The sequence below is a fragment of the Lissotriton vulgaris genome, chromosome 9 (genome assembly GCF_964263255.1).
Source record: "Lissotriton vulgaris chromosome 9, aLisVul1.2, whole genome shotgun sequence".
Taxonomy (NCBI): Eukaryota; Metazoa; Chordata; class Amphibia; order Caudata; family Salamandridae; genus Lissotriton; species Lissotriton vulgaris.
Window position 1 is genome coordinate 135,087,317 of NC_141697.1, and position 24,361 is coordinate 135,111,677.

General features: G+C 50.8%; 1 protein-coding gene across 1 annotated transcript in view; it reads left to right on the plus strand.

The window, feature by feature from the left end:
• The window catches only part of RTF1 (RTF1 homolog, Paf1/RNA polymerase II complex component), a 337,563-nt gene that overhangs the window by 68,239 nt on the left and 244,963 nt on the right, over positions 1 to 24,361 (plus strand). The window contains exons 8-9 of the mRNA XM_086937201.1: positions 15,219 to 15,399; positions 23,730 to 23,812. Coding sequence (XP_086793327.1) covers positions 15,219 to 15,399; positions 23,730 to 23,812 — 264 coding nt within the window. The remainder of the gene's footprint in view (positions 1 to 15,218; positions 15,400 to 23,729; positions 23,813 to 24,361) is intronic.

Sequence of the window (24,361 nt, forward strand, 5' to 3'; positions counted from 1 at the left end):
AGGCATGCTGGAGGCAGAGACAGGTCTCGGAGCGAGTGGGGCAGGTATGCTCAGACGTGAGTCCCGTGCTCTCCATGCCACTGGAATTAAGCTATCCAGGCTGATGAGGGCTGAAAGCCCGAAACCTGTCCTTGGATGCTTGTTTCCAGTCCAGGGAGGACTTGGCTTAGCAGTTCGGGCTGGAACTGTACCCATGGGGCTCAGGGTCAAGACTGATTTGCATATGGCTGGGTTCAAACTGGAGTGGCATGGTGAGCAAGAAAACAATGGATTTTGGCCCAGATCTCTGTACTGGGGTGAATGTATGACATTGTTCTGCATTCTGTCCATCACCTGTTGTTTTTACAATCCACAATGTTTTAAGGCAAAGGTCATGCAAGAGAGCTATATTTTCTAAGGAATATGCTAAATTTGTAAAGTTGTGGCCTGGGAAAGTCCACTCATTTCATAAACCCACTTGTAAGCAAAATTACTTGTTGTCTGAATGAGGCTGTGAATACAAAGCATTGTTCCTTAACGCATGTCAGTCAAGGTTAAAGTACAAAACAGCATAAACCTGGGGAATGGAAAATGGGTGCGCATGGGGCTGGATTTTAAGGCGGAAACGGGCGGAAAACGGCGGAGACGGCAAATTTCGTGGGCTTTTGTCCAAATATTGCGGCATTTCAACAGATCGGCCGATTTCGCGATTTTTTTGTAAATTGCAAAAACCGCAATAAGCTGGAGGGTCTGTATATGCACACACACACAAAACACACGCACACACACATACATATACACACAATATGCATAAAGACAGAGTGAACGAGACAGACGTAGAGGGAGTTAGAGAGAGAAATGTGGGAAAGGAAGGAGAGAGAGCTTAAGGAAATGAAGGGAAATTAGTGGAAAAGATGGGGATTTCGAGATTGGAAGAGTGGGAAAAAATATGAACTGAGGTAGGGGCGAGAGATGCAGAGGGTTATGGAGAGGCGTAAAAAAAGAGAGAGGGTAGGTAGGAGGGTGAGACATTGAAGCTTTGCTTCCGGGCGCCTCTAATTGTTTCCTTCACAGAAAAGCCCCCACTGTGCTTCTTAGTAAAAGCGTGTTTTTTGTAGCACCTGTGGGAACTGTATTATTACTTGTTTATACCGTGGCTCTGGCAGTCACTAGATCGTTTTAGTCGCGTGGCAGCCAGAGGCGGGCTTTGTTGACTGGAATAAAGGCTTTGACTATTTTCATTTCAGTGGGTTGGAAGGAGCGCCATGTAAGGCGCCGACCTTGAAGAAATCTCTATAATTAGCGAGGCGCTGCAGTTTGCTCACTTTTGTCACGTTGGGTGCACAGGGAAGAGACGAGGCTCTAGCATTTGCACCCTCCAGTCCCATGAGTTGCTGGATGTGACTCACACACAGCACGGGGCTCTTGTTAGCGTCAGAAGGTGTAACTCTGGCGCTCTCTAACGGCGGACTTTCATATCAAGCCTACACCCAAAACCCACAGAATGTCAGCGCGCAAGCTACTGAAATGTGACAGCTAGTGCCAAAGACAACATGACGTTACATAAGGAAATTACTGGTTTAATAATACACTCTTTAAGCTCAATTAACTTATAAGTGTATGTGTGTGGTACGCAGGTCACATGCACTGGGCCAGTTCACCCCTCTCATGTCCATATAATGTGTACCTTCGACCTGAGTAATAAAACATCTACAACTGAAAGGGGGAGTTTGGTTTAGCTTGAGGTGTGCGTAAATTACTGTCAGTATGCTTTATGTTCTCTGTGATCCTTCAGCGTATTTTATCTTTTCAGTCGACAAAACTCTGCACTCTGTGCGGGGGGACTTTGGGGGACATTAATCTTTTATTTTTAGTATTGCTGTATGTCGGAAATGACTTCCGAACAGTTTCTTGTTCCCTGCTAACGCGATCCTGGCAGGGACGTCTGTGTTCGCCGGCCGGCTGTTCTCCTGCTCCGAGTCCGCTTCCCTGGTCTCTGGAGAAGAGGAAGAGGCTTTGTGTGTGTGTCGCTGCCGCTTCTTGCTGGTCTTCTCCCTCTCAGCCGCCGTGGTCTTCTCCCTGTCTCGGCCGCCGTCCTCGACCTCCTCTCGCTCCTTCTCTCGCCGCGAAATCCTGGGGAAGGGAAAATGGGTGCGCATGGGGCTGGATTGTAAAGCAGAAACGGGCGGAAAATGGCGGAGACGGCGGAAACGGCAAATTTCGCGGGTTTTTGCCCAAATATCGCGGCATTTCACCAAATCGGCCGATTTTGCGATTTTTTTGCAAATCGCGAAATCGCGATAAGCTGGAGGGTCTGATTGGAAGAAGAAGACTAAAGAAGACTTCACAGAACATTGACTAAGAGAAAAGAAGGTGAAAACCTTGAGAACTTCGACGATCGTCGACGTCCACGCGGTCAGGGAGGCCTGAACGCACGAGGATGGACAACACGCCGTTCAAGTTCTGCCCAAACTGCAGACACAAGTACGCGCAGAAAGACCAGCACCCGGTTTGCAACCTTTGCCTGCCGGTAGAACACAGAAGCGAGGACTGCAACGCCTGCGCCGTCTTCGCCCAGAAGACCCTTCGTGTGAGGAAGAGACCGAGGGTAGCACACGCCGCCCTCGAAGGAAAATCCCCGACGCCATCGCTGTACGAGCTGGGGATGTCCTCAGAGGAGGAGGACAACGCTGCCGCCGAAGACGACAGCTACACGGTCGTAGAGACCGATTACAAGAAGACACCTGATAAGGTAGGAGACTCGACGTCCCACAAGAACCCGAGAGACTCTGAGTCTCGAAAGCACGAGGCCAAGACCCCGAAGGCGCCGACGCAGCGACAACTGCCGTCCGCAACCACAAGCAGGCCCAGCGGATCCTCGGAGAAGGAGTCCCTGGTGCCGAAAGCTGTTGACCAGCAGAAAGCGTCGAAGATCGTCGCCGAAAGAGACCGATCGACGTCGAGGGAGAAAGACCCTAAAGCCTCGGCACCGTCCAAGGACCCGAAAGCCAGTTCGATGTCCAAGCCGTCGACGCCGAAAATCTCGCCGCCGAACCAGGCGACGAAGAGAGGGGCCGAACGTTCCGAAGCCGAAAACGCGGCCGAGATGGAAAGGAAAAGACGTCGGCTAGAAGCCGAGATGGCAAGCCTCTTGCAGCGGAGAAAAGATTTCGCCGCTGAGTTGAGTGCCTTTACGATTCCACACAAGACCAAGCACGCCGTGCTAGATCTGGTCGAGGAGGAAGAACATGTCGACGACCATGTGCCTAGCGACAAGATGGTCGACTACCAGGAAGGCGAAGAGAATCCCTACGAGGATTACAGCTATGAGGACGAAGAGGGCAGTAGGTTGGACGCCGAGTCGGCCACCTCCTGACCCACGCGAGGAGGATTACCTAGACGTCGACACCGAGAGCCCGGAAGAGGCGGTCGACTCATACCCCTCGAGACCCTCGCCGCCGGACGACATCGGGGCATACAACTTGGCGATACAATCTGCCGCAACTGCATTCAAGCTAAAGCTCGACGAGGAAAAGCAGAAAGCAGACTTCCTGCTAGAGACATTGCTCCCAACACAAACAAGAAGCCAGTTCCTTCCAATGCTCGAGAGCGTCTTGGCTCAGGGAAAGGAAGCGTTCAAAGAGCCCGCAACATGCAAGGCGGTAACTCCCAGAACAGAGAAAAAATACAATCACTCCTCGAAGGACCCGGCCTACATTCGGGGCGAGGTCTCCGCTGACTCCATTATCACGGCCACAGCTAGGAAGAGGGCGAGCGTATCCACTACCTCGGGCCCACCACCGGATAAGGAGAGCAAGAGGATGGATCTGGTGGGGAAAAGGATCGAGCGAAATGCCGCGACCCACTGGCGCATGGCTAATTCCAACGCCCTGTTAAACAGGCACATGTACCAGATCATGGAGGGGCTGGGGCAGTTGGTGAAGGACCTACCCCAGGATGCCAGGCAGAAGGCCGAAAAATTGATTGAAGAAAGGAAAAACGCGGCAAATTCTTGCCTTAAGACGGCCCTGGACGGAGCAGACACCGCCAGCAGGCTCATGATGATGGGTGTCACGGAAAGGAGACACGCCTGGCTCAGGATCTCAGGGTTCAAACCCGAGGTACAACACAGTATCCTGAACACACCGTTCAACGGCGAAACGCTTTTCGGAGCAACAGTTGACGAGAAACTATGCCAACTCAAAAAAGATAACGAGACGGCAAGATCCATGGGGGCATTGCAGTTCAGAGGCACCCCGGCACGGAGGCCCGGCGGGAGAGGTGGAAACCAGCCAGGTACATCGCACCAGGCCTTCCAGCAGACGCACCAGGCAGACTCGCTGGCTCAGCAAGGTCACCAGAAGCAGTCCTGGCAATACCAGCCAAGAGGTCAGTCCTTTCGAGGGAGAAATGGCCGTGGCCTGAATAGAAGAGGGGGGCAGCAGCCCACCTCGAAGTGACTTCAGGCACCTCCGGGTGCCCGACCGCAGAAAAGATCCCAGGGGGCACCACGTACGAAGGGGTCAGGACAATCTAAAGACCTACGACCACATGACACTAGTGGGAGGAAGATTAAGGTTCTATCTCCAAGAATGGAGAGAAATAACATCAGACAAATGGATCCTAAACATCATCCATTTCGGATACTGCCTGGAGTTGGAGAGAAAGCCAACAAACAGAAAACCAAGGGGGAAGCCACCAGCTAGAGAACAGCTGGCGAGGCTTCAGGAAGAAGAACTTCTACAAAAACAGGCCATAGAAAGAGTTCCCTTCAGGGAAAGGAACAAGGGAATATACTCCACGTGCTTCCTAGTACCAAAGGTCGACAACAAGATGAGACCCATCCTAGACCTAAGGTTCCTCAACAAATTCATAAGAACACAAAAGTTCAAAATGACCTCCCTGCAGGAGGTGCTGCCGCAATTGCAGGTCGGAGACTTCATGGTCACGATAGACCTCAAGGACGCCTAGTTACACATACCGATGAACGAGAAGCACAAGCATATGCTCAGGTTCGCAATCGGAGGAGGCCACTACCAGTTCACAACGCTGGCCTTCGGACTGAAATGAAATCGGCACCGAGGGTTTTCACGAAGTGCCTCGCGGCAGTCGCAGCGCACTTACGAAGACAGGGGATACACGTATACCCTTACCTGGACGACTGGCTGGTGAAAGCAAACTCGTACCAGAAGTGCAAGGAGCATGCACATACAGTGACGAGCACGCTCATAAACCTGGGGTTCTCCGTCCATTGGAAGAAATCATCAATGGAGCCGAAGCAAGTGAAGATCTTCCTGGGGGCAGAGATCAACACCTTACAGGGCAAAGTGTTCCCCAGCGAGAAGAGAGCAAGGGCACTGGTCAAGGAAACTCGCCTCTACCTGAAGGGACTAGCTCTGACAGTGAGGACTGCGAGCAAGATCATGGGGATGATGGCATCGTGCATCCACCTAGTGCCGAATGTGCGGCTCCACATGAGACCCATGCAAGAATGGCTCCAGGAACAATGGTCACAGGCTTTGGGCAGTTGGGAGGATCTTGTGGTGGTGACGCACGCAGTGCAGAAGGAGATGACATGGTGGACCTTGGAGAACTTAACAAGGGGACAGCCTCTAACACTCCCAACTCCGACAGTGACCATCACCACGGACGCATCCCTGAAGGGATGGGGCGCTTACATGGAGGAACTCAAAGTGAGGGGTCTTTGGACGCCAGCAGATGCGACAAAGCACATCAATTACCTCGAATTGAAGACAATCTTCCTTGCACTGAAAGCCTTCCAGACAAGACTGTACAGGCAAAGGGTGTTGCTACAGACAGACAACACCACGGCGATGTTCTACATCAACAAACAGGGTGGAACACAGTCAACAACGCTTTCAACGCTGGCGCAGGAGATATGGAGGTGGGCCATCCCTCTCCAGATAGACCTGCTAGCCATACACCTACCAGGGAAGGAGAACATTCAGGCAGACTGGCTGAGCAGACAGACCTCGGCATCCCACGAGTGGGAGCTCAATGCTCAGGAGACAAGGAGGCTGTTCAACAGGTGGGGAACGCCATCAGTGGACCTGTTTGCAACACGCCAGAATGTGAAATGCCGAAACTTCGCATCCAGACAACACGAAGAAGGGTCCCTTGGGAATGCCATATGGATAGATTGGTCCGGGAGATTTGCGTACGCTTTTCCCCCGATACCACTGATACACAGAGTACTGAGCAAGTGCAGAGCGAGCACCATGACCCTGATACTGGTCGCGCCACAGTGGGCGAGGCAGACATGGTACTCGCAGATCATGGAGATGGCGCAGTGTGCACCCCACAGATTCACCAGAAGAAAAGACCTGCTCTCCATGCAGAACAGAGAGGTGCTGCATCCAGAACCAGAGAGCATGAGCCTAGTAGCATGGCTTCTGAGGAAATAGAGTTCGCACATTTGAGACTGCCAGAGAGCACCCTCAGGGTCCTCCGGGAGGCACGAAGGCCCAGCACAAGGAAGTGCTATGTCGCAAAGTGGAAAAGATTCACCATGTGGTGCAGGAGGGAAAGACTCCACAAGAAAATGAAAAAGGACTCCACGGTACTGAAGTACCTGACACACTTACTGGAGAAAAACCTCAGTTCGTCCTCCTTGAGAGTTCACCTGGCGGCTATAGTGGCATACACAAGGGGTGAGATGGGCAGAAGCTTCTTCACATCACAAGGTGTAAAGAGGTTCCTGGAAGGAGCAAAAAGGATTGCACCACCCAAGCGGGTGCCACCACCCGCATGAAACTTAAATGTGGTCCTGACGGAACTCATGAAGGAGCCCTTAGAGCCGCTTCACAAGGCCTCCAAGGACAAAAGGACACAGGAAAACGAAACCATTCTTTGTGTCGTTCGCCAGCAGTTACATGGGCAAGGCAGTGACTAAGACCACTATTGCACGCTGGATCGCGCAAGCAGGAGAAGAACTGGCAGAGGGGGCACGCGCCCACTCCACTAGAAAAAAGGGGGCTACAATAGCCTTCCTGGCCAATACACCCATACAAGACATTTGCCTGGCGGCAACATGGGCTTCGGTGCACACATTCACGAAGCACTATTGCGTGGATGTTCAGATGGACAAAGGGTGCTCCAGCATATATTCAGAAACCAGAGCTCATCTTCCACCCAGCCGCCACGGAAATGAGAAACCGCTATGAAATCTATGCACAGCATAGTGAATCCAGAAAGATTCACGCTGCAAAACGAATAGTTTCTTACCTGTAGGTGTAGTTTTGCAGCTTGAAGATCTTTCTGGATTCACTAGCGAACCCACCCACCTCCGCCAGAAAGATGAGGCTGAAAAGAGAAGAGGTGGTCAAGAAAAAAAAAAAAATAGGAGGAGAAGAAGTAAGAGAATATAACGACAAGTGGTAAAGAAATTATCACCTGAATAGAACATTGCCATTGCTTCGGAAAAGAAAGAAACACGGAAAAAAGAATCCGAAGATGGCGCCCAAGAGTAGGAGCTTCCGCAGGAAGCATGCCGACGTCACCGGAAATGCACCCGAGGAGGTGTGACGCCGACGCCCACAAGGGCTACAAAAAAACAAAAAACAAAGAAAAGACTACGAATCCGGACCCAACCACAAGACCGCGGAATATGCACAGCATAGTGAATCCAGAAAGATCTTCAAGCTGCAAAACTACACCGACAGGTAAACTATTCGTTATGCACTTGTTACGCATCTGCCTTATGACCGAATGTGGTAACTTCTTGTTCATGTTGTTTAATGTTATAAAAAATATAAAATTTGACCTACACGAATCCGCAATCTGAATGCGAACTATATATACACACTGATATATAATGCCGCCGTACCCCCGGGATGTCGGCACGTGGGCTTTGTAATCCAGATAGTACTGCACGCAGGGAGTGTTGCGGCCGGCCCCAGGGGTTGTAGGCCAGATGCTGTGTAATTTTTAAAGGTACAATAAAGGTCTTTAAAAAAAAAAAAGACTGAAAAGCTAACCTGTAGCTGCATGTAATGAAAAACTGACACCATGCCTTTAAGGCACTCATGACCCCCAGTATCCCATCATGCCTCAGGGGTGACAGTTGGGTCAGTTCTTTCCGGCTCCTTAAGGAAGGACCCTGCTAACACAGCTCCACTCATTTCTGGCTTTTCTGACAGAAATTTGCTTCAATTTTCTAACTTTTGGACTTTGACTTTTAACACCTTGTCAAGAAAGGTTTCTGTCTTTTAGACAGTTTTTGTGTGGCATTCTGTTTTAAAATGCCTTCTCTTTTTGATAACTGTCCTTCTTGTGGCAACAAGAAGGCAAAATCAGACAGTCATGAGGTCTGTATACTTTGCTTGCCTGATCATCATGATCCTAAGGACTGTCCTCACTGCGAACGCCTGTCTGAGAGAACTCTCATGGACAGAGAAAGAAACCGCATTTATGGACTGGCTCAAAGATCCACTAGAGTAAGATCTCCAGTGAAGAAGGGCAGCAAGAGGGCCAGAAGTCCTTCTAAAGGCAAGTCTACACGTCCTTCTACTTCAACGTTGGGCTCGGCGCTGAAGAAACATCTTCCTGTGAGTTTTCCAGCTGAAAAACGACCATCGATGGCGGGCTCGCCGTCGAAGATTAGGTTCGTCACCGACGTCGAGGATGCCAGTTCCGTCGGCGAAATCCCCTCAGCCGTCGTCAACAGGGCAGTAATCGGCGTCAAGACCAATGACTCCTCCGCCGTCATCAACCCGGTGGCGATCGGCGTCGAGGACCAAGACCCCTCCGTCGTCAACCAGGCGACGTTCGGCGTCGAGGACAAGGATCCCTCTGTCGTCGACGTTCGGAGTCGAGAACGACTCCTCCGCCGTCGTCAACCCGGCGACTATCAGCGTCTAGGGGCGGCACACCTCCACCATCTCCACGATCAGGGTTGAGAAGTGTGACTCCCCCGCCGACGTCAACAAGGCGACGTCAGGCGTCGAGGACCAAGACTCCTCCGCCGTCGACAGCCAGGCGTCGATCGGCGTCGAGGAGGCGATGTCCGTCGATGTCTCGTAGACGTTCGGCGTCAAGGAAGTCCAAGGTTCCTCCACCGTCGTCACGTAAACTCTACGTCGAGGGAGAAAGCTCCGTCATCAGCAAGTCATCAACGTCGAGAGACCATCGTTCTTCGCATCACTCGTCGTTAAGACATCTGACATCGGAAGTGATTGCTCCGTCGACGCCCCGGAGGCGGTCGGCGTCGAGGGGAAGAGTTCCATCATCGAGGCATGGCGATTCGACGATGGGGCGTAATTCTTCACCGTCGAGAGCTGGATCAATGTCAAGGCACTCTGCGATTCTGGTTACGGAATCGGCTTTGCGTCACTCATCTTCCTAGTCTTCTGGTTCCTCCAGATCATCTGCAAACACCAGAAGTCCTGTCCGGAAATCTCCTCCATGTCGGTCAGAGGTTTCTGCTCCTGGGGTGGGGCTGTCCCCTAGATGGAATGCGCCACTGCAAAATTGGCAGGACTCAGGGGCTACGGAACGCCTTCAACAGTACGTCAGCCCGGAACATAGATCTCCGCTGCAAAGGCTGGTTGCTGGGGTAGACAGTCAGTCGCCCCAGACAACATGCAGCACGTTCTCCTGAAAGTAGACCAGAAAGATCTCGTTCTCCAAGAAGGGAGGAACGTCCAAGAACTCGTTCTCCAAGAAGGGAAGAGAGTTCAAGAAAATCGTACGACAGGCGACATAGTTCCCATCGCAGGAGTAGCAGAACTCCTTCCACCTCTTCTACTTCCACTACACAATCTTCCACTAGGGATTACTCCCCATCTCTCACAGACAGCCCTATCTCCAGAGTCTCCCCAGTGGACGACATCAAGACCTATCTGGATGTCCTGCAGAGAGGAGCTAAGAAATTAAATATTGAGATGGCTGTCCCACAAGTGGCTACCACAGTAATTTTTGAGACATTACACCAAAAATCTTTTTCTCGTCCGTTACTTCCTTTAGTCCCTGCAATCATGGATCCAGTCGAACATTTTCCTCACCCCTGCAACCATCAGAGCAGTGCTGGCTCGTATACAAAAGAAATGTAAGCCTGCTGACTCAGACCCAGTCTTTGTCAAATCTGATCCACCAGCAGATTCGGTGATTGTGCAGCGGCTCGAAAGACCCATGCAGTCGCTCCTTCATCTTCTGTCCCGCCAGATAAGGACAGTAAGACAGGACTCATGGGGTCGCCAAGTTTGTAATGCTGCCACCTCTGCCCTGAAGGTATCCAATGCGTCCGCGCTGCTGGGAAGGTATGACAGAGCCTTATGGGACTCGATGGAGCGCTTCAAAGCCAAGCTCCCAAAGGAAGACCAAAAGGACTTTGAAGAAACTCTAACGTAAGGCAGTCTGCTGGCAAACCAAATGATAAGCACCGCGGCAGACGGTGCAGTGTTGGCGGCGCACTCCTATTCACATGGAGTATGTGCCAGAAGGTCTTCTTGGTTGCGCTTAACAGGCCTTAAACCGGATGCTCAACAACGCATCTTGAATCTTCCTTTCTCTGGGTCCTCTCTCTTCGGGGAACACGCAGATTAGGAGATGACCCGGATGAAGACCGAACTGGACACGGTAAAAGCGGTCGGTTTGGAGAAGAAGATGGAATTCAAACCGCTTCAAATCCAACAAGGGCAGAGGGGCTCAACAGAGGGTTCAAACCCCTCAGTGGTCCCAGAGCAAAAATCAGGGGAAAAACCACTTTCGAGGAGGCAAATCCAGCAGGGGTAGAGGAGGTCATCAACAGTTCTCGTCCACGACGAGAGGAGGGAAAGCTTGAGCAGTGGCTTCCTCTGGCGCCGTTACCCACTCCAGTGGGAGGAAGTGCTTCACAACATCTGGCAGAGTGGGTCAGCATCACAAAAGATCGTTGGATGCTGAATATACTGCACAATGGATATGCACTACGTTTCCGTCAATCCCAAAGTCCATACCTCCGAAAAAGTCTCGCCCTTACTAACTAAACCTTTTCCAAAGAGAAGTCAAGTCTCTTCTTCAAAAAAGAGCCATCAAGGAGGTGCCTCCCTCTCAAAGGGGAAAAGGAGTCTACTCCAGATACTTTTGTCCCCAAAAAAGATCAGGAGGACAAGTTCAGACCCATCTTGGACCTTCGCCTTCTGAACAAGGTGGTGGTCCAAGAAAAGTTCCTCATGTTGGCTCTTCACCAAATATGTCCACATCTTCAATTAGGGGATTGGATGTGTTCGGTGGATTTGCAAGATGCGTACTTTCATATTCCAATCGTCCTTCGCCATCGGAAGTACTTGAGGTTTGTGGTAGGAAGCAAGCACTACCAGTACAAAGTGCTGCCCTTCGGACTCAACTAAAAGGCCCATCTCCCCGACAGGTACTCAGCGACTTCCAACTGTGCCTTCAGCAGTTACACAAGCTAGGCCTTCATGTGAACTTGGAGAAGTCTGTCCAACAACCAACCCAGAGATCCACTACCTGGGGGCAGTTCTCGACACAAGTTTGGGAAAAGCGTTTCCTTCGGAGGAAAGACTATCATCTATGAAGCAGAAGTGCAGGACTCTCCTACAGTCTCGGAATCCAACAGTCAGACAGGTAGATTCCCTGCTGGGCTCCATGGCTTCCTGCATTTTTCTGATACCACACACCAGACTGCGAATGCGGCCTCTGCAGCAAGCTCTAGAGGACCAGTGGGACCAAGCGACAGGGAATTGGGAGGATCGGATCAGTCTGTCCCAGGCAGCGAGGTCTTCCATCCTGTGGTGGACTCGCCCGAATAATGTGTTGCTGGGAGTGCCGTTTCACCAGCCTCTTCCGACGCGGTCCGTGATCACAGACGCTTCTCTAGAAGGCTGGGGGGCACACATGGGGTGCCTTCAAATTCAAGGTCGGTGGTCAACTCAGCACCAAACCTACCACATCTACATGAAGGAGCTTTGTGCAGTTCATCTGGCTTTCAAGGCTTTTCTTCCAGCTATGAACACCGACTCAGTCCTAGTTCAGACAGACAATACCACCACCATGTTCTATCTGAACAAACAAGGAGGCACACTATCTCGCCCTCTCTCCCTGGAGGCTCAGGCAATCTGGCACTGGCTTCTGGCTCGGGGCCTATCAGTTGTGGCAGTGCACCTTCCAGGAGAATTAAACACCAAGGCGGAAGCACTCAGCAGGCACTTCGAAGATCAGCCAGACTGGGTGCTAAACGACGAAGTGGTAGAAGAGCTTTTTCGTTGTTGGGGTGGTCCAACCATAGACTTGTTTGCAGACGACAAACGCAAAATGCTACGCCTTTGTGTCCAGATTCCACCGGCCAGGGACGCAGGGGAATGCTCTCCTGATGGATTGGTCAGGAACTTTTTCTTACGCGTTTCCTCCCCTGGCTCTTATTCTGAAGGTGGTGTCCAAGCTCCTCAGATTGGACATGGAGATGATCTTGATAGCTCCGGATTGGCCACGACAGTGGTGGTACCCGGACCTTCTGCATCTGTGTGTGTGTCCACACAGACGACTTCCTTACAGACCGGACCTGTTGAGCAAGATGAACGGGAGGATACTGCATCCCAACCTCCCATCACTGAACCTGACCGCATGGCTCCTGAAGTCCTGCAGTATGGGCACCTGAACCTGCCTCCCGAATGTATCCACATTTTAACCGCTTCGCTGCTGATGACGAGCTCAGCTAGTCATCCGCTACGGCGCTCGTATGCTGATGACGAGCTGAGCTCGTCATGTAACGCAGCTTTTTGAAAATAGCCGCACACAGCGGGAAAAGCCGCCACAGCAATGCGGTTAAAAGAGGCTAAGAGGCCTTCCACGAGAGCGTCTTATGCGTTCAAGTGGAAAAGGTTTTACATATGGTGTAGGAATCGTCACCTAGATCCTACTAAAGGGCAGGAGGAAGTAATCCTTCCATACCTCCATTCCTTGGCAACTTCTGGCTTGAAATATGCTTCCATTAGAGTGCATCTGTCAGCCATAGTAGCGTACAGAAAATCACCTAACCAGATTTCTTTCTTTCAGGTTCCGGTGGTCAAGGATTTCCTACAGGGGTTGAAAGTCTATCCCCCGGTGCGAAATCCTTCTCCTCCTTGTGAATTGAACCTGGTTCTATTCAGGTTAATGTCATCTCCTTTCGAACCCATCTACAAGGCCTCTTTGCAACATCTCTCTTGGAAAGCAGCCTTTTTAGTCAGCGCGCAGAGTAAGTGAGATACAAGCGCTCTGTACAAAGGAACCATATACTGTTTTCCACCACAATAGAGTAGTCCTGAGAGCTCATCCATCCTTCTTACCTAATGTGATTTTCTGATTTTCATATAAATCAGTCCATTTCCCTCCCTTCGTTTTTTCCAAATCCTACGACCCCAGCCGAGCGGTCACTGCACTCCTTGGATCTTAAGAGTGCTCAAGTTCTATTTGGAAAAGACCAAGGGGATCAGGAAGACGGATCAACTGTTTGTGAACTATGGTTTCGTGAGAACGGGCTTTCCAGCGGCCAAGAGATCCATCTCCAGATGGATTGTCTCCTGCATTAAATTGGCCTATCAGCTTGCAGGCAAACCTTTATTGAGGTCACCCAAAGCGCATTCCACTAGAGGGAAAGCGGCCACAGTAGCTTTCTTACATGACATTCCTATGTCAGTGATAATCAAGGCTGCAACCTGGAAATCAGTTCATACCTTTACGAGGCATTACTGTCTAGAATCTGATTCCAGGGCCGAGACTCAAGTAGGGCAAGCCTCCTTGAGGAATCTGTTTGGGTAGCCTATCGCCTGCTCAGGCTTGTTGATGAGATTACTGTCTTGTTATTCCTTTGCCCTCAGGGATGAGGTGAGGCTCGCTATTCTATTCTTATGCTTATGACTATTGATGAGGATCCCCTGGATGAGAAGGATTAGTTACTTACTTGAAATCCTAGTTCTCTTCCATGGGTATCCTCATCAAAGTCATAAGCAACCCTCCCGCCTCCCCGGGCAAAGGACATTCGTTAATAAGGAGATATTGTTAACCTATTTGTTACTTGGTTTTTTCAGTCTCCGAAAAGAACAACTGACCCAACTGTCACCCCTGAGGCATGATGGGATACTGGGGGCCATGAGTGCCTTAAAGGCACGGTGTCCGTTTTTTATTACCTGCAGCTACAGGTTAACTTTTCAGTCTTTTTAGACTGTGTATTTGCAATGCAGCCTGGGAGCTTTCTATGCTTCCAGTGAGTTATAAGAATTTCTACTGCTTTCTAAGCATTAAAACAGTTTCTAAACAATCTTTGGTGTTGTTTCTCGTGTTTCTAATGCAGATATTCATGTATGGTGGAAATTCTTTACAGCATAATTCAGCTCTACTGTTTATTTGGCTGCAATTGCTTATTTTTATATATATATATGTATATATATGTATATATATGAGTATATATATGTGGGGCACATATAATATATTGTTTCCGGGGTCCCGCGCATGGGCGGGAATATTCTAATGCTTATGACTTTGATGAGGATACCCCTGGAAGAAAATTAGGATTACAGGTAAGTAACTAATCTATCCCACCATTTCCAGACATTCCTGGAAAGTAGACACCCTACTAGAACTTTGTTGGATTGCGCTAGGTTTTCTTTCATAGAATGACCTTCATATATGACATCTTTGCAAAAGCACATTCATGTGTATATAGCAGCCGTTTGTTTTTGCTCTATGATCCTGCATTCCAAGACAACTACTGCCGACAAAATATCAATGGCTAATAAAATATTATTATTTTCATAATTAATGACCTTTCAAAGGCAGTAATCTGCTACTAATGTCCCATCAATGACATTCCAATACTTCTTTTCATGAAATGGTACACCACCTGTTTGATGGGATATATTGATGAAAACCTTGAGCAAGTCAATTTTGAGGGGACATAGACTTGCTATAGTTGTGTGTTTTTTATCCTTTTCCTTGCATGTTATACACTACTCCACACTCACTGGATGTTTTTGGGGAGTGAGTGCAGGATAGTAGGATATTAACTATTGGCAGAAACTGTTTATCGTGTACAACATACAAATATGAGAAAATAATTTGTAGCCATAGTTTAAAGTTTGAAGGATATTATTGGTTAAAAGTGGTTTGATCCTCCTATAACACAGCTTCAAATTGAGTGTTGAGATTGTGTTTTGTGTGTGTTTTTTAGTCCTTCTCTTGGCTGTACTAATTTTTTGCTTGTAATTATTATTTTTCCTTACATCTTTACTCAATCTACCAAGGAAAGAAGATGAAGTCCCACCCAAATCCCAACCAGTTACGTTACCAGAAGAACTGAACAGAGTACGATTATCTCGGCACAAACTGGAGCGTTGGTGTCATATGCCCTTCTTTGCCAAGACCGTTTCAGGGTGTTTTGTTAGGATAGGCATTGGAAACCACAACAGTAAACCAGTATATAGAGTAAGTAATGACTTCACAAACCATTAACCCTCTCTCTCATGCTATTGTTGCAGATGTACTTTGCTTGCATTAAGTCTTTCTGCCCTTCTCCAGTGTTGTTCTGTTTGATTGTTTCTTGCATTTGTTTACCAGTATTTGTAGTATAAAATGTTTTTGTTTTACAATTGCATTACAATGTAGTTTAAATCTGGTATGTTTGGTTGTGTTTATAGTCTATACATTTATGAACATGAATTCTGATGCGAAGCAGATTAATTACTTTATCTGATAGAAACAGGTTAGTGTTAGATTCCTTACCTTAGAATATCCCTAGGCGTCAGACTGGATCCGGAAAGTTTTGCATAGCAGTACCCCTGCGCGTCGGTAGGCGTCGTCTGTGGCTCCGCGTCCGTCGTTGGCGTCGTGGTCGCCGGGATGGCATCGTCGGAGTACTTGGACATCGCCCTCGCGCGCTGACGTCAGTTCATCTTTTTTTACGCAGATCTGGGAAGAGAAGTACTCATTAGTCACTTTTTGACTAACTTTTTTCGATCTGTTTTGGATCTTCTCGAGTCGTTCTCGCCTCCGGTGTCGGTAGGGATGCCTGGGTTCAAGCCCTGTGACGACTGTAACCGACTGATGTCGGTTACCGACCCCCACCGTCGGTGCCTTTATTGCCTAGGGCTGACCATGATGACAAGTCGTGCCCCGACTGCCAGGCCTTGATGTCGAAAGCTAGGCGGGAGCGGACTCCCCCCGACGCTCGCGCCACGCGGCCTGGGGTTCGGGCGACACCGCCCACGCGGCTCCGTCTGAGCCGCAAACGCGCGTCCAGCTCCACACCCGCTGGTCCCTGGGTTGAACGTGACGCCGGACGAGATCAGCGCCTTCCTCATGGCCACGAGGTCGCGTTCCCTCCGTCGGGTCCCGTTGAGGTGCCTGCGGGCCCAGTAGACCCGTCTGGGAGCCCAAGCGGGCTGGCGGCTTCGGCGCCGTCGGGTGCTTCGGCCCCAGCGGCGACTTCGGTCCGGACACCACAGGGCTCCTCAGGATCCCATGCCTGGATCCGTGTCGACGCCGGCGTCGTTACCAAGGGTGTCTCCCGATAGGTGAGCCCTTCACCGACGATCCAGGTCCATTTCTTCCTGACTTTCAGGAGATGGAGGACGAGGGGGATTGGGAGGAGTCTGAGGACCTTCTAGCACTGCAGTGCCAGTTGAGTCAGGACTGGACGGACAAACTTGGGGAGGCCAGCGGTCTAGACACCTCGCTTGACACTGGTTTTGTCTCTCCTTCTTCCGTGGCTACGGAGGAGGGGGCTGCATACAGCGTGGTATTGAATCGGGCGGCCAAGGCCTTGGCTCTTGAGCTCCCAGTTGTGGCCTTGAGGACTAACCTCCTCACTGAGGTAGTCAAACCGCAGGCAAGCTCCTTGGAGCCTCTCCTGCCGTTCAACGAGGCCTTCACTGACATTCAGTTGGGCACCTGGTCCAAGCCCTCCACTGGCCTCCCTGTGGATCGGAAAGTGGCCCGACGCCACCGCCCGGCTCCGGGCGACCCCTGTTTCCTATCCGTTCACCCCACCCCATAGAGCCTGGTGATCCAGGCCTCAACTTCCCAGACCGCATTCCCCGGGAATCCAAAAGGTACGACAAGTTTGGTAAGAACCAGTTCTCCTCACTGAGTTTGGGGTTGCCGTCTGTCAACACCGCCTGCCTTTTGGGCCGTTACTCCCATTCTTGTTGGGATACGGTTGCGGAAGTGCTGCCGCAGTGCCCGGTGGAGGTCCAGGCAAAGCTAACCCAAGCCCTCGAGGAGGGAAGGGACGCAGCACGATATTCCATTCAGTGTGGGCTGGATACAACGAATTCGCTAGGCAGGGCGATTGCAACAACGGTGGTGGTTCGCTGCCACGCCTGGCTGAGGTCCGCCAACTTTTCGGGCGATGTCCAAGCATCCCTTATGGGCATGCCCTTTGATGGCCGTCGCCTTTTTGGCGACAAGGCGAACGTTTTAAGGACTCCAGGGCTCCGGCCAAGTCCTTGGTCCTCGGCCAACGCCAGCAGACTTCTGCCTTTCTTGGCCAAGGAAGGGGAGCCCCCTCATGTCCAGCTAGCCACAGGCCGCAGAACCCACCTCAACGCGGTCGAGGACGTGGTAACCACGGTGGGGATGCCTGGGGGGACACAGGCAAGGCCAGTCCACACCCGCCCCGCAGCATCTGCCTCAAAATCCTCCGAGTTTTCAGGCCCATTCAACGCCAGTTGGGGGGCAGGGTTCGTCCTCGCCTCCTCCACTGGCGCTCCATCACATCGGACAGATGGGTGCTGCAAATCGCCCGAAAGGGCTACTCCTGCCCCTTAGAGGCAACCCCTCCAGCCATGCCACCGCAGTACCACCGCATGTCGGGGGATCACTTGCAACTTCTGCAGGAGGAAGTTAAGGCCCTCTTGGCCAAGGGGGCCGTCGAGCGCATTCCTGGGCCAAAAGTAGGACTTGGTTGCTATTCCCACTACTTTCTGGTACCCAAGAAGGGCAAGGGGGCCTACGCCCTCTCTTGGATCTAAGGAGCGCCAACGGCTTCCTCCGGAAGGAGAGGTTCAAGATGCTGACTTTGGCTCAGGTCCTTGCTGCCCTGGACCCAGAAGACTGGATGGTAGCGTTGGACTTGCAGGATGCATATTTCCACATCCCCGTCCTGCAGGCCCACCGGTGTTACCTGCGGTTCGCGGTAGGCCACAAGCACTTTCAGTTTACCATGCTCTCCTTCGGCCTTACCAGCGCCCTTCACGGAAGTGATGGCGGTGGTCGCAGCTCATCTGCGCAGATTAGGTGTTTCAGTCTTCCCCTATCTCGACGACTGGTTGTTGAAGGTGGGCTCGCCCCAAGCTGTCATCTCCCACCTCCAGACTATGGCCGACCTCCTGCACTCGCTGGGGTTCTCCATCAACGTGCCGAAGTCACACCAGTGCCCCTCGCAGAAGCTCCTTTTCATCGGAGCGGTTCTGGACTCAGCGCAGTTTCGGATTTTTCCCCTGGAACAGCGGGTTCAGGATATTCAGGCTCTGATTCCGATCTTTCAGCCTTTATCCCGGGTCTTGGTCAGGTTGGCGCTGCGCCTCCTGCATCCTTCTGGTGAATCACGCCCGGTGGCGGATGCGGGCTCTGCAGTGCGACCTGAAGTTTCAGTGGGCACAGCATCAGGGCAACCTGTCCGACCACGTCTGGATCTCGGAGGGCACTGCAAGACAGTTGCAGTTGTGGCTCACAGACCGCGATTGGGTCAGCGGCAGATCTCTCTCCCTACCCCAACCGAAGCACGTAGTGGTGACGAATGCGTCCCTCCTGGGATGGGGGGGGGGGGGGGGCACATAGGAGAGAGAGAGGGAGATCAGAGGTCTCTGGTGGAGTCCCGGCTCCACATCAACATTCTGGAACTGCGCCCGATCCGGCTTGCAGTGAAGGCATTCCTTCCCTCTGTCCTGGGAAGTGTAGTGCAGGTGTTCACGGACAACCCCACCGCCATGTGGTACTGCAACCGATAAGGTGGGTGGGGTCGTGGACCTGGCTCTGCGTCTCTGGAAATGGCTGGGCAAGGGCGTCACCCTGGTGGTTCATAACCTGGCAGGTTCCCTGAACGCCAGGGCTGACGAACTCAGCCGTCGGTGCATGATGGATCACGAATGACGTCTGAACTCTGACGTGGCGCAAGGCCTCTTTCAGCAGTAGGGAGAGCCTTGGTTAGATCTATTAGCCACCGAAGAGAACGCCCAATGTCATCAGTTCTGCATGTTGGAATTTCCAAGGCGGCACTCGCTCGGAGACACTTTTCGGCGCGAGTGGAGCTGTGATCTGTTGTACGCCTTTCCGCCTATGCCACTTCTGCCCAGAGTGCTTAAGAAGATCAGGCGCGACCAGGCCCAAGTCATCCTTGTGGCTCTGGACTGGGCACGAAGATACTGATATCCCGAGCTACTCAGCATGTCAGTCGATCCTCCGATTCATCTGCCTCTTCGGGAGGAGCTTCTGTCGTAGCAGCAGGGACAGTCCTCCACCCGAACCTGTCCAGCCTCCACCTCCATGCGTGGAGATTGAGCGGCGGCAGTTGAGGCCATTTGACTTGCCTGCTGAAGTCTGTGATGTGATTCTGGCAGCCAAGATTCCCTCTACAAAATCGGTATATGCCTGCAGGTGGAACAAATTTGTGGCATTTATTTTATTTATTTATTTTGAAAGTTTTATATAGCGCGAACAAGATCTTTGCAGATATCAGAGCGCCTTACAAGGGCCGGGAATGCCAGCAAGAGAGTGGGGTTACACAAAATAAGTGGGAAGGATAGGTACGTGAGGGAGCAAAGTAGTACAGCACATCAATAATACAAATATAACAGTTAAATGTGTGCAAATATAGTCAGTAGCGTCCATAATACAGGTGCAATACATAGTCATAGAGTTCGAACAGAGAGTTAAATGTGTGCATAGATAGTCAGTAGCGACAATAATACAGGTGAAATAGCAAAGGCTGTGGATCCTCTCTGCCCCCCTTCCAGAGGTTCTCTTCTTCCTTCTTTCTCTTGACCAGCAGGGTTCTGCTCTGGGCACTCTTAAGGGTTACCTCTCTGCCATTTCTGCCTTGAGGTTTCCTGATCAGCCCTCTCTTTTCAAGTCCCCTGTTGTAAATAGATTGTTTAAGGGCATCACGCACATGTTTCCTCCTATTCCTTTCGTGATGCCTCAGTGGGACTTGAACCTTGTTCTAACCTATCTGATGTGTGCTCCTTTCGACCCACTTCACAATTGCCCTCTTTGTCTTTGTTGGAATTAGGTAGCCTGGCCTAGGGCAAGACTAGCATAACAGAGGCACAGTGTAAAGGTTGCAGACCACCCAAAAGTAATTCCACGCAATAGCACTCAAAAAGAAAACACTACACCAAAATTATGGGAAAATACGTACTGCTTTATAAAAATAATATATTCTTCAGTTTCAAATTATGTAGTATGAGACATTTCAGGTCAACTCATTATCATCAATTCTATTATTTAGATTGCTAAGCACTAATCAGTTAGCTTGTCAATACTCTCACCCTTATTACTCTAGGGTTCACAATTCATTACCTTATAATCAAACAGGTGAAATATCAATCCGCTAAAGTTTTGGGAGAGAAATCTACCACATAGTATAAGCAAAAGCAAATGACATGGAATTAATAGCAATCTCTTAAGCAGTGTTAACTGGCATTAAAAAGAAAATCCACATCAACAGTATCTTTCATTGCATATAAAGGTCATGTACACTGTAGCTCTATTTTCAGGACTATTAACTCATCTCTATGTTTAGCAATAATAATACATCTAGTCAGTTCAAGATTGACCAAATCTGACTTCAGTGAGGAATTCCAGTTTATCCCTTAGTTTAGTTATTAAACAGCAAGCTTTGCAATGAGCTTAAGCCTTCATTTAACCATCAAGTTTCTTTATGTTGCTCCCCAACCTGTATTAACCCGGAAGGAAAACGACCATTGCCTTAATTACTTCACTGGAGATGTTAGCGCCGCTTCCCCCTTCAATTCTCCTCCTTACTTGTAAATGATATGGCCGGAATCGTCTTGCACCAGGTTTAGAAGGGGACAGCAGTCAAAGGGGGTCGGGGAACCAAGGTAGGCGAGGCCATCACGCCTCTGAAGGCTCCTCTCTATTCACTTCTCCTCCCTCGAGCCAGCTCCTCAGGGTGGCGCTCGAGTGGAAGTAAACCAGGGCTGATGACACTTTGCTCCCCCGGCCCCTACCGGGCCTCTGAACACTCTCTCCCTGCTCGGGCCAGCTCCTCAGGGTGGCGCTCGAGCGGGAGGGAAAGGGCGGATCTCTCGGCGAGCTGGGAAAGCCGGCGCGCCTCCTCAGTGTTGTCCGGCGGGGGCTGCTACACCTGCTGACATGCGCGGAAGGCGCTCACGCTGGTGTCTCCTCTCGCTGCGCCCGCTCACAGAAAGGACGCTTTACTCACGGGCCTGCTCTCTCCTTGCGCCCCTCCTTCCGGGGATCAGCATCAGACGGGGCATGCGCGAAGGCGCCTTCACTTTCCTCAGAGCTAGGTCGCTACCGGCAACGCATCCACAGCGCGGTAGGTGCCCCCGGGGTCCCGCTTACGAAGGGAAGCCTCGCAAGGCTTCTAAGGCTCAGTGGATCCTGCGGGGGCGCTGCCACGGAGCGCGAACAGTGCCCCAGGGGTCCCGCTCTCAGTTGAAGACACTGAACATGTTCCTCAGCCCACACTTTCTACCTAACAGATGGGGAGGCCTGCCACACGTCACAGGACCAGTTTGGGGTAAGGAAATCTGGAAATTGTCCAATGGAAGTACTTCCTTTCCACACTATAGTGAGGAGGGGGGATAAAAACGGGGAGGCTCCTTCAGAATGAATCCACAGAGCTCTTCCTCAGCACTAATCCCCTATCCCTCCTTACTGGGCAGACTAGGGGCACAGGGGAACTCTTAGTTCAGCTCCCAAGGCAGGGTTCTTCTCAGCTCCCAAGGCTACTAGAATTAACCCCTTCACCTATCTGTCCAGGATCAGCAGGATGAGCTAACTTGGCTAGGACAACAGGACATAGGAGGTGGGAAAGCCTTGACAGAGGGCTACTCTTGTAGAGGAAACCACCCTTCAGAATCCTACCCCTACTAGACCTCAGCCTTCACTCTAGCTGCTCCTCACTGACAGACAAAATGGCTGTCCAGCATTCCGCCTTATATAGGCTGCCCTCTCAGTGGTCCAGAATGGACCAGAAGGTTCTGGAATGCCCTATGTTAGGCTATGGCCAAGTTCTGTTGGTGACAGTTGGGGCAGTTGGTGGCCACCATTTTAGGTGGTGCCAACCTTCCTGTCAGAACAGGCCTCTGGGCCTAAGGTAAAAGATTATGAGGGGGAGAAAGAACACCTATCCCCCTGGCCAATACCTACAAAAAGTCAGTAGACACAAAAATTAATAAGGGTATGAGGGGCAAGAAGGGGACAAAATAAATAAAAATTAGGAGGGACTTCGCCAAAAAGCCAGACAGGTCTAACAGTCTTCTAACTCTCAAGACTGCATTCCTGGTTGCCATCACCTCTGCCAGGAGAGTGAGTGAGCTCCAGGCTTTATCTTCTAAGTCTCCTTTCCTTTCTGTCCATCCGGACAAGGTTGTTTGGAGGACACGTCCTTCTTTCCTGCCAAAGGTGGTTACGGCCTTTCACATCGGGCAATTCATCACCTTGCCCACCTTTTTTCCGCCTCCGCATCCCTCGAAAGAGGAAGAGAGGCTCCACCGTCTGGACCCAAAACGTGCGCTCTCCTCCTAGCTTGTTCGCACACGCCAGTTCCGGGTGGATGACCAGCTCTTTGTTGGTTACGTGAGCGCGAAGAACGGACGGGCGGTGCACAAACGGACCATCTTTCGGTGGGTCGTGTTGTGCATCAAGATCTGTTACTCCTTGGCTAAAAAGGAGCCCCCTGTTGGGCTGAGGGCCCATTCCATTCGGGCCATGGCGGCTACTACTGCCCTAGGTCGGGGAGTTCCCCTTGCAGGACATCTGTCAGGCAGCTACGTGGGCCTCGATGCACACGTTTGCTAGACACTACTGCCTGGACAGCCAAGTACGGAGAGATGGCTTTTTCGGCCGTTCGTTCTCCAGGACTTTCTGGTGTGATCTTGGTCCGCGGACCCACCACCGGGGTTGGTATTGCTGGGGTATCTATTCTAAGGTAAGGAATCTAACACTAACCTGTTTCTTTCAGATGCACAAGTTACTTACCTTCAGTAACGATACATCTGTAAGAAACAGTAGTTAGTGTTAAATTTCTTACCGCCCCACCCATCCTCCCCATGTTCTGCGGACCGATATCTAGAGTTAAGGTATTTCCCTTTGAGGGCCCTAGTTTCATGGCACCAGTGTCGGTCTCTGGCATGGCTCTGCGTTCCTGGGGCGGAAAGCTATGTACAAGAACTGACGTCGGCACGTGAGGGCGGCGTCTAGGTACTCCGACGTCATCCCGGCGACCACGACGCCGACGACGGACGCATAGCCGGAGACGACGCGCAGGGGTACTGCTACGCAAAACTTTCCGGATCCAGTCTGATGCCTGGGTAAATTCTAAGGTAAGGAATCTAATACTAACTACTGTTTCTTACAGATATATCGTTACTGAAGGTAAGTAACTTGTGCATTAAGCATCCTGTACATTGTCAGCACTCAGTACCTTCAAATCTTCCACCATAATTAAATAAGCACAAACATTTTCTAACTGTTTATACTTGAAAATAAACAGTGCCTTGCAGTAATGGAGTCACCGATAAAAATTCTAAATCTATAATTTTCAGGTCGCCGAAATCACAGGTGTTGTGGAAACAGGCAAAATTTACCAACTTGGAGGTGCCAGGACGAACAAAGGCCTGCAGTTACGGTAAGGATTGAATTCCCATTGGCTTGTACTTTTTATATTGAGTAACTCTTGAAAGGAGTGCTGGAATCAAGCTGCAGGAAGCACATCAACACTTATTTATGCGAGTGTCGAATCCTGCATAGTCTAATAGGAAGAACCATTTTATGTTTCTGATAAATATTTCTAGCTTTAGATTCCTTACCTTTTTGATGTCCTCCGCCTCCAGGCTGCATCCAGAAAGTTTACAGGGGCACTGATAGTTGGCGATGGCTCCATCTTAATTCTGTAACTGCACTTATGTGACTTCCCTGGAGCCATAAAGTGCCACCCTGGTGCCCTGACAGCCCTTCCCCTTTTCATGGAATCATGGAACTCTGTGTCATTCAAAAGCAGGGAGGAACACACTCTCCGCAGCTGTCTCATCTGGCTCAGAGCATGTGGAAGTGGGCCATTCAGAGGAACATCTTCCTCATGGCAGAACACCTCCCGGGCAAGGACAATCAGATGGCGGACCTGCTCAGCAGGCACAGCCACCAAATGCACGAGTGGGAGATACGTCCATCAGTACTC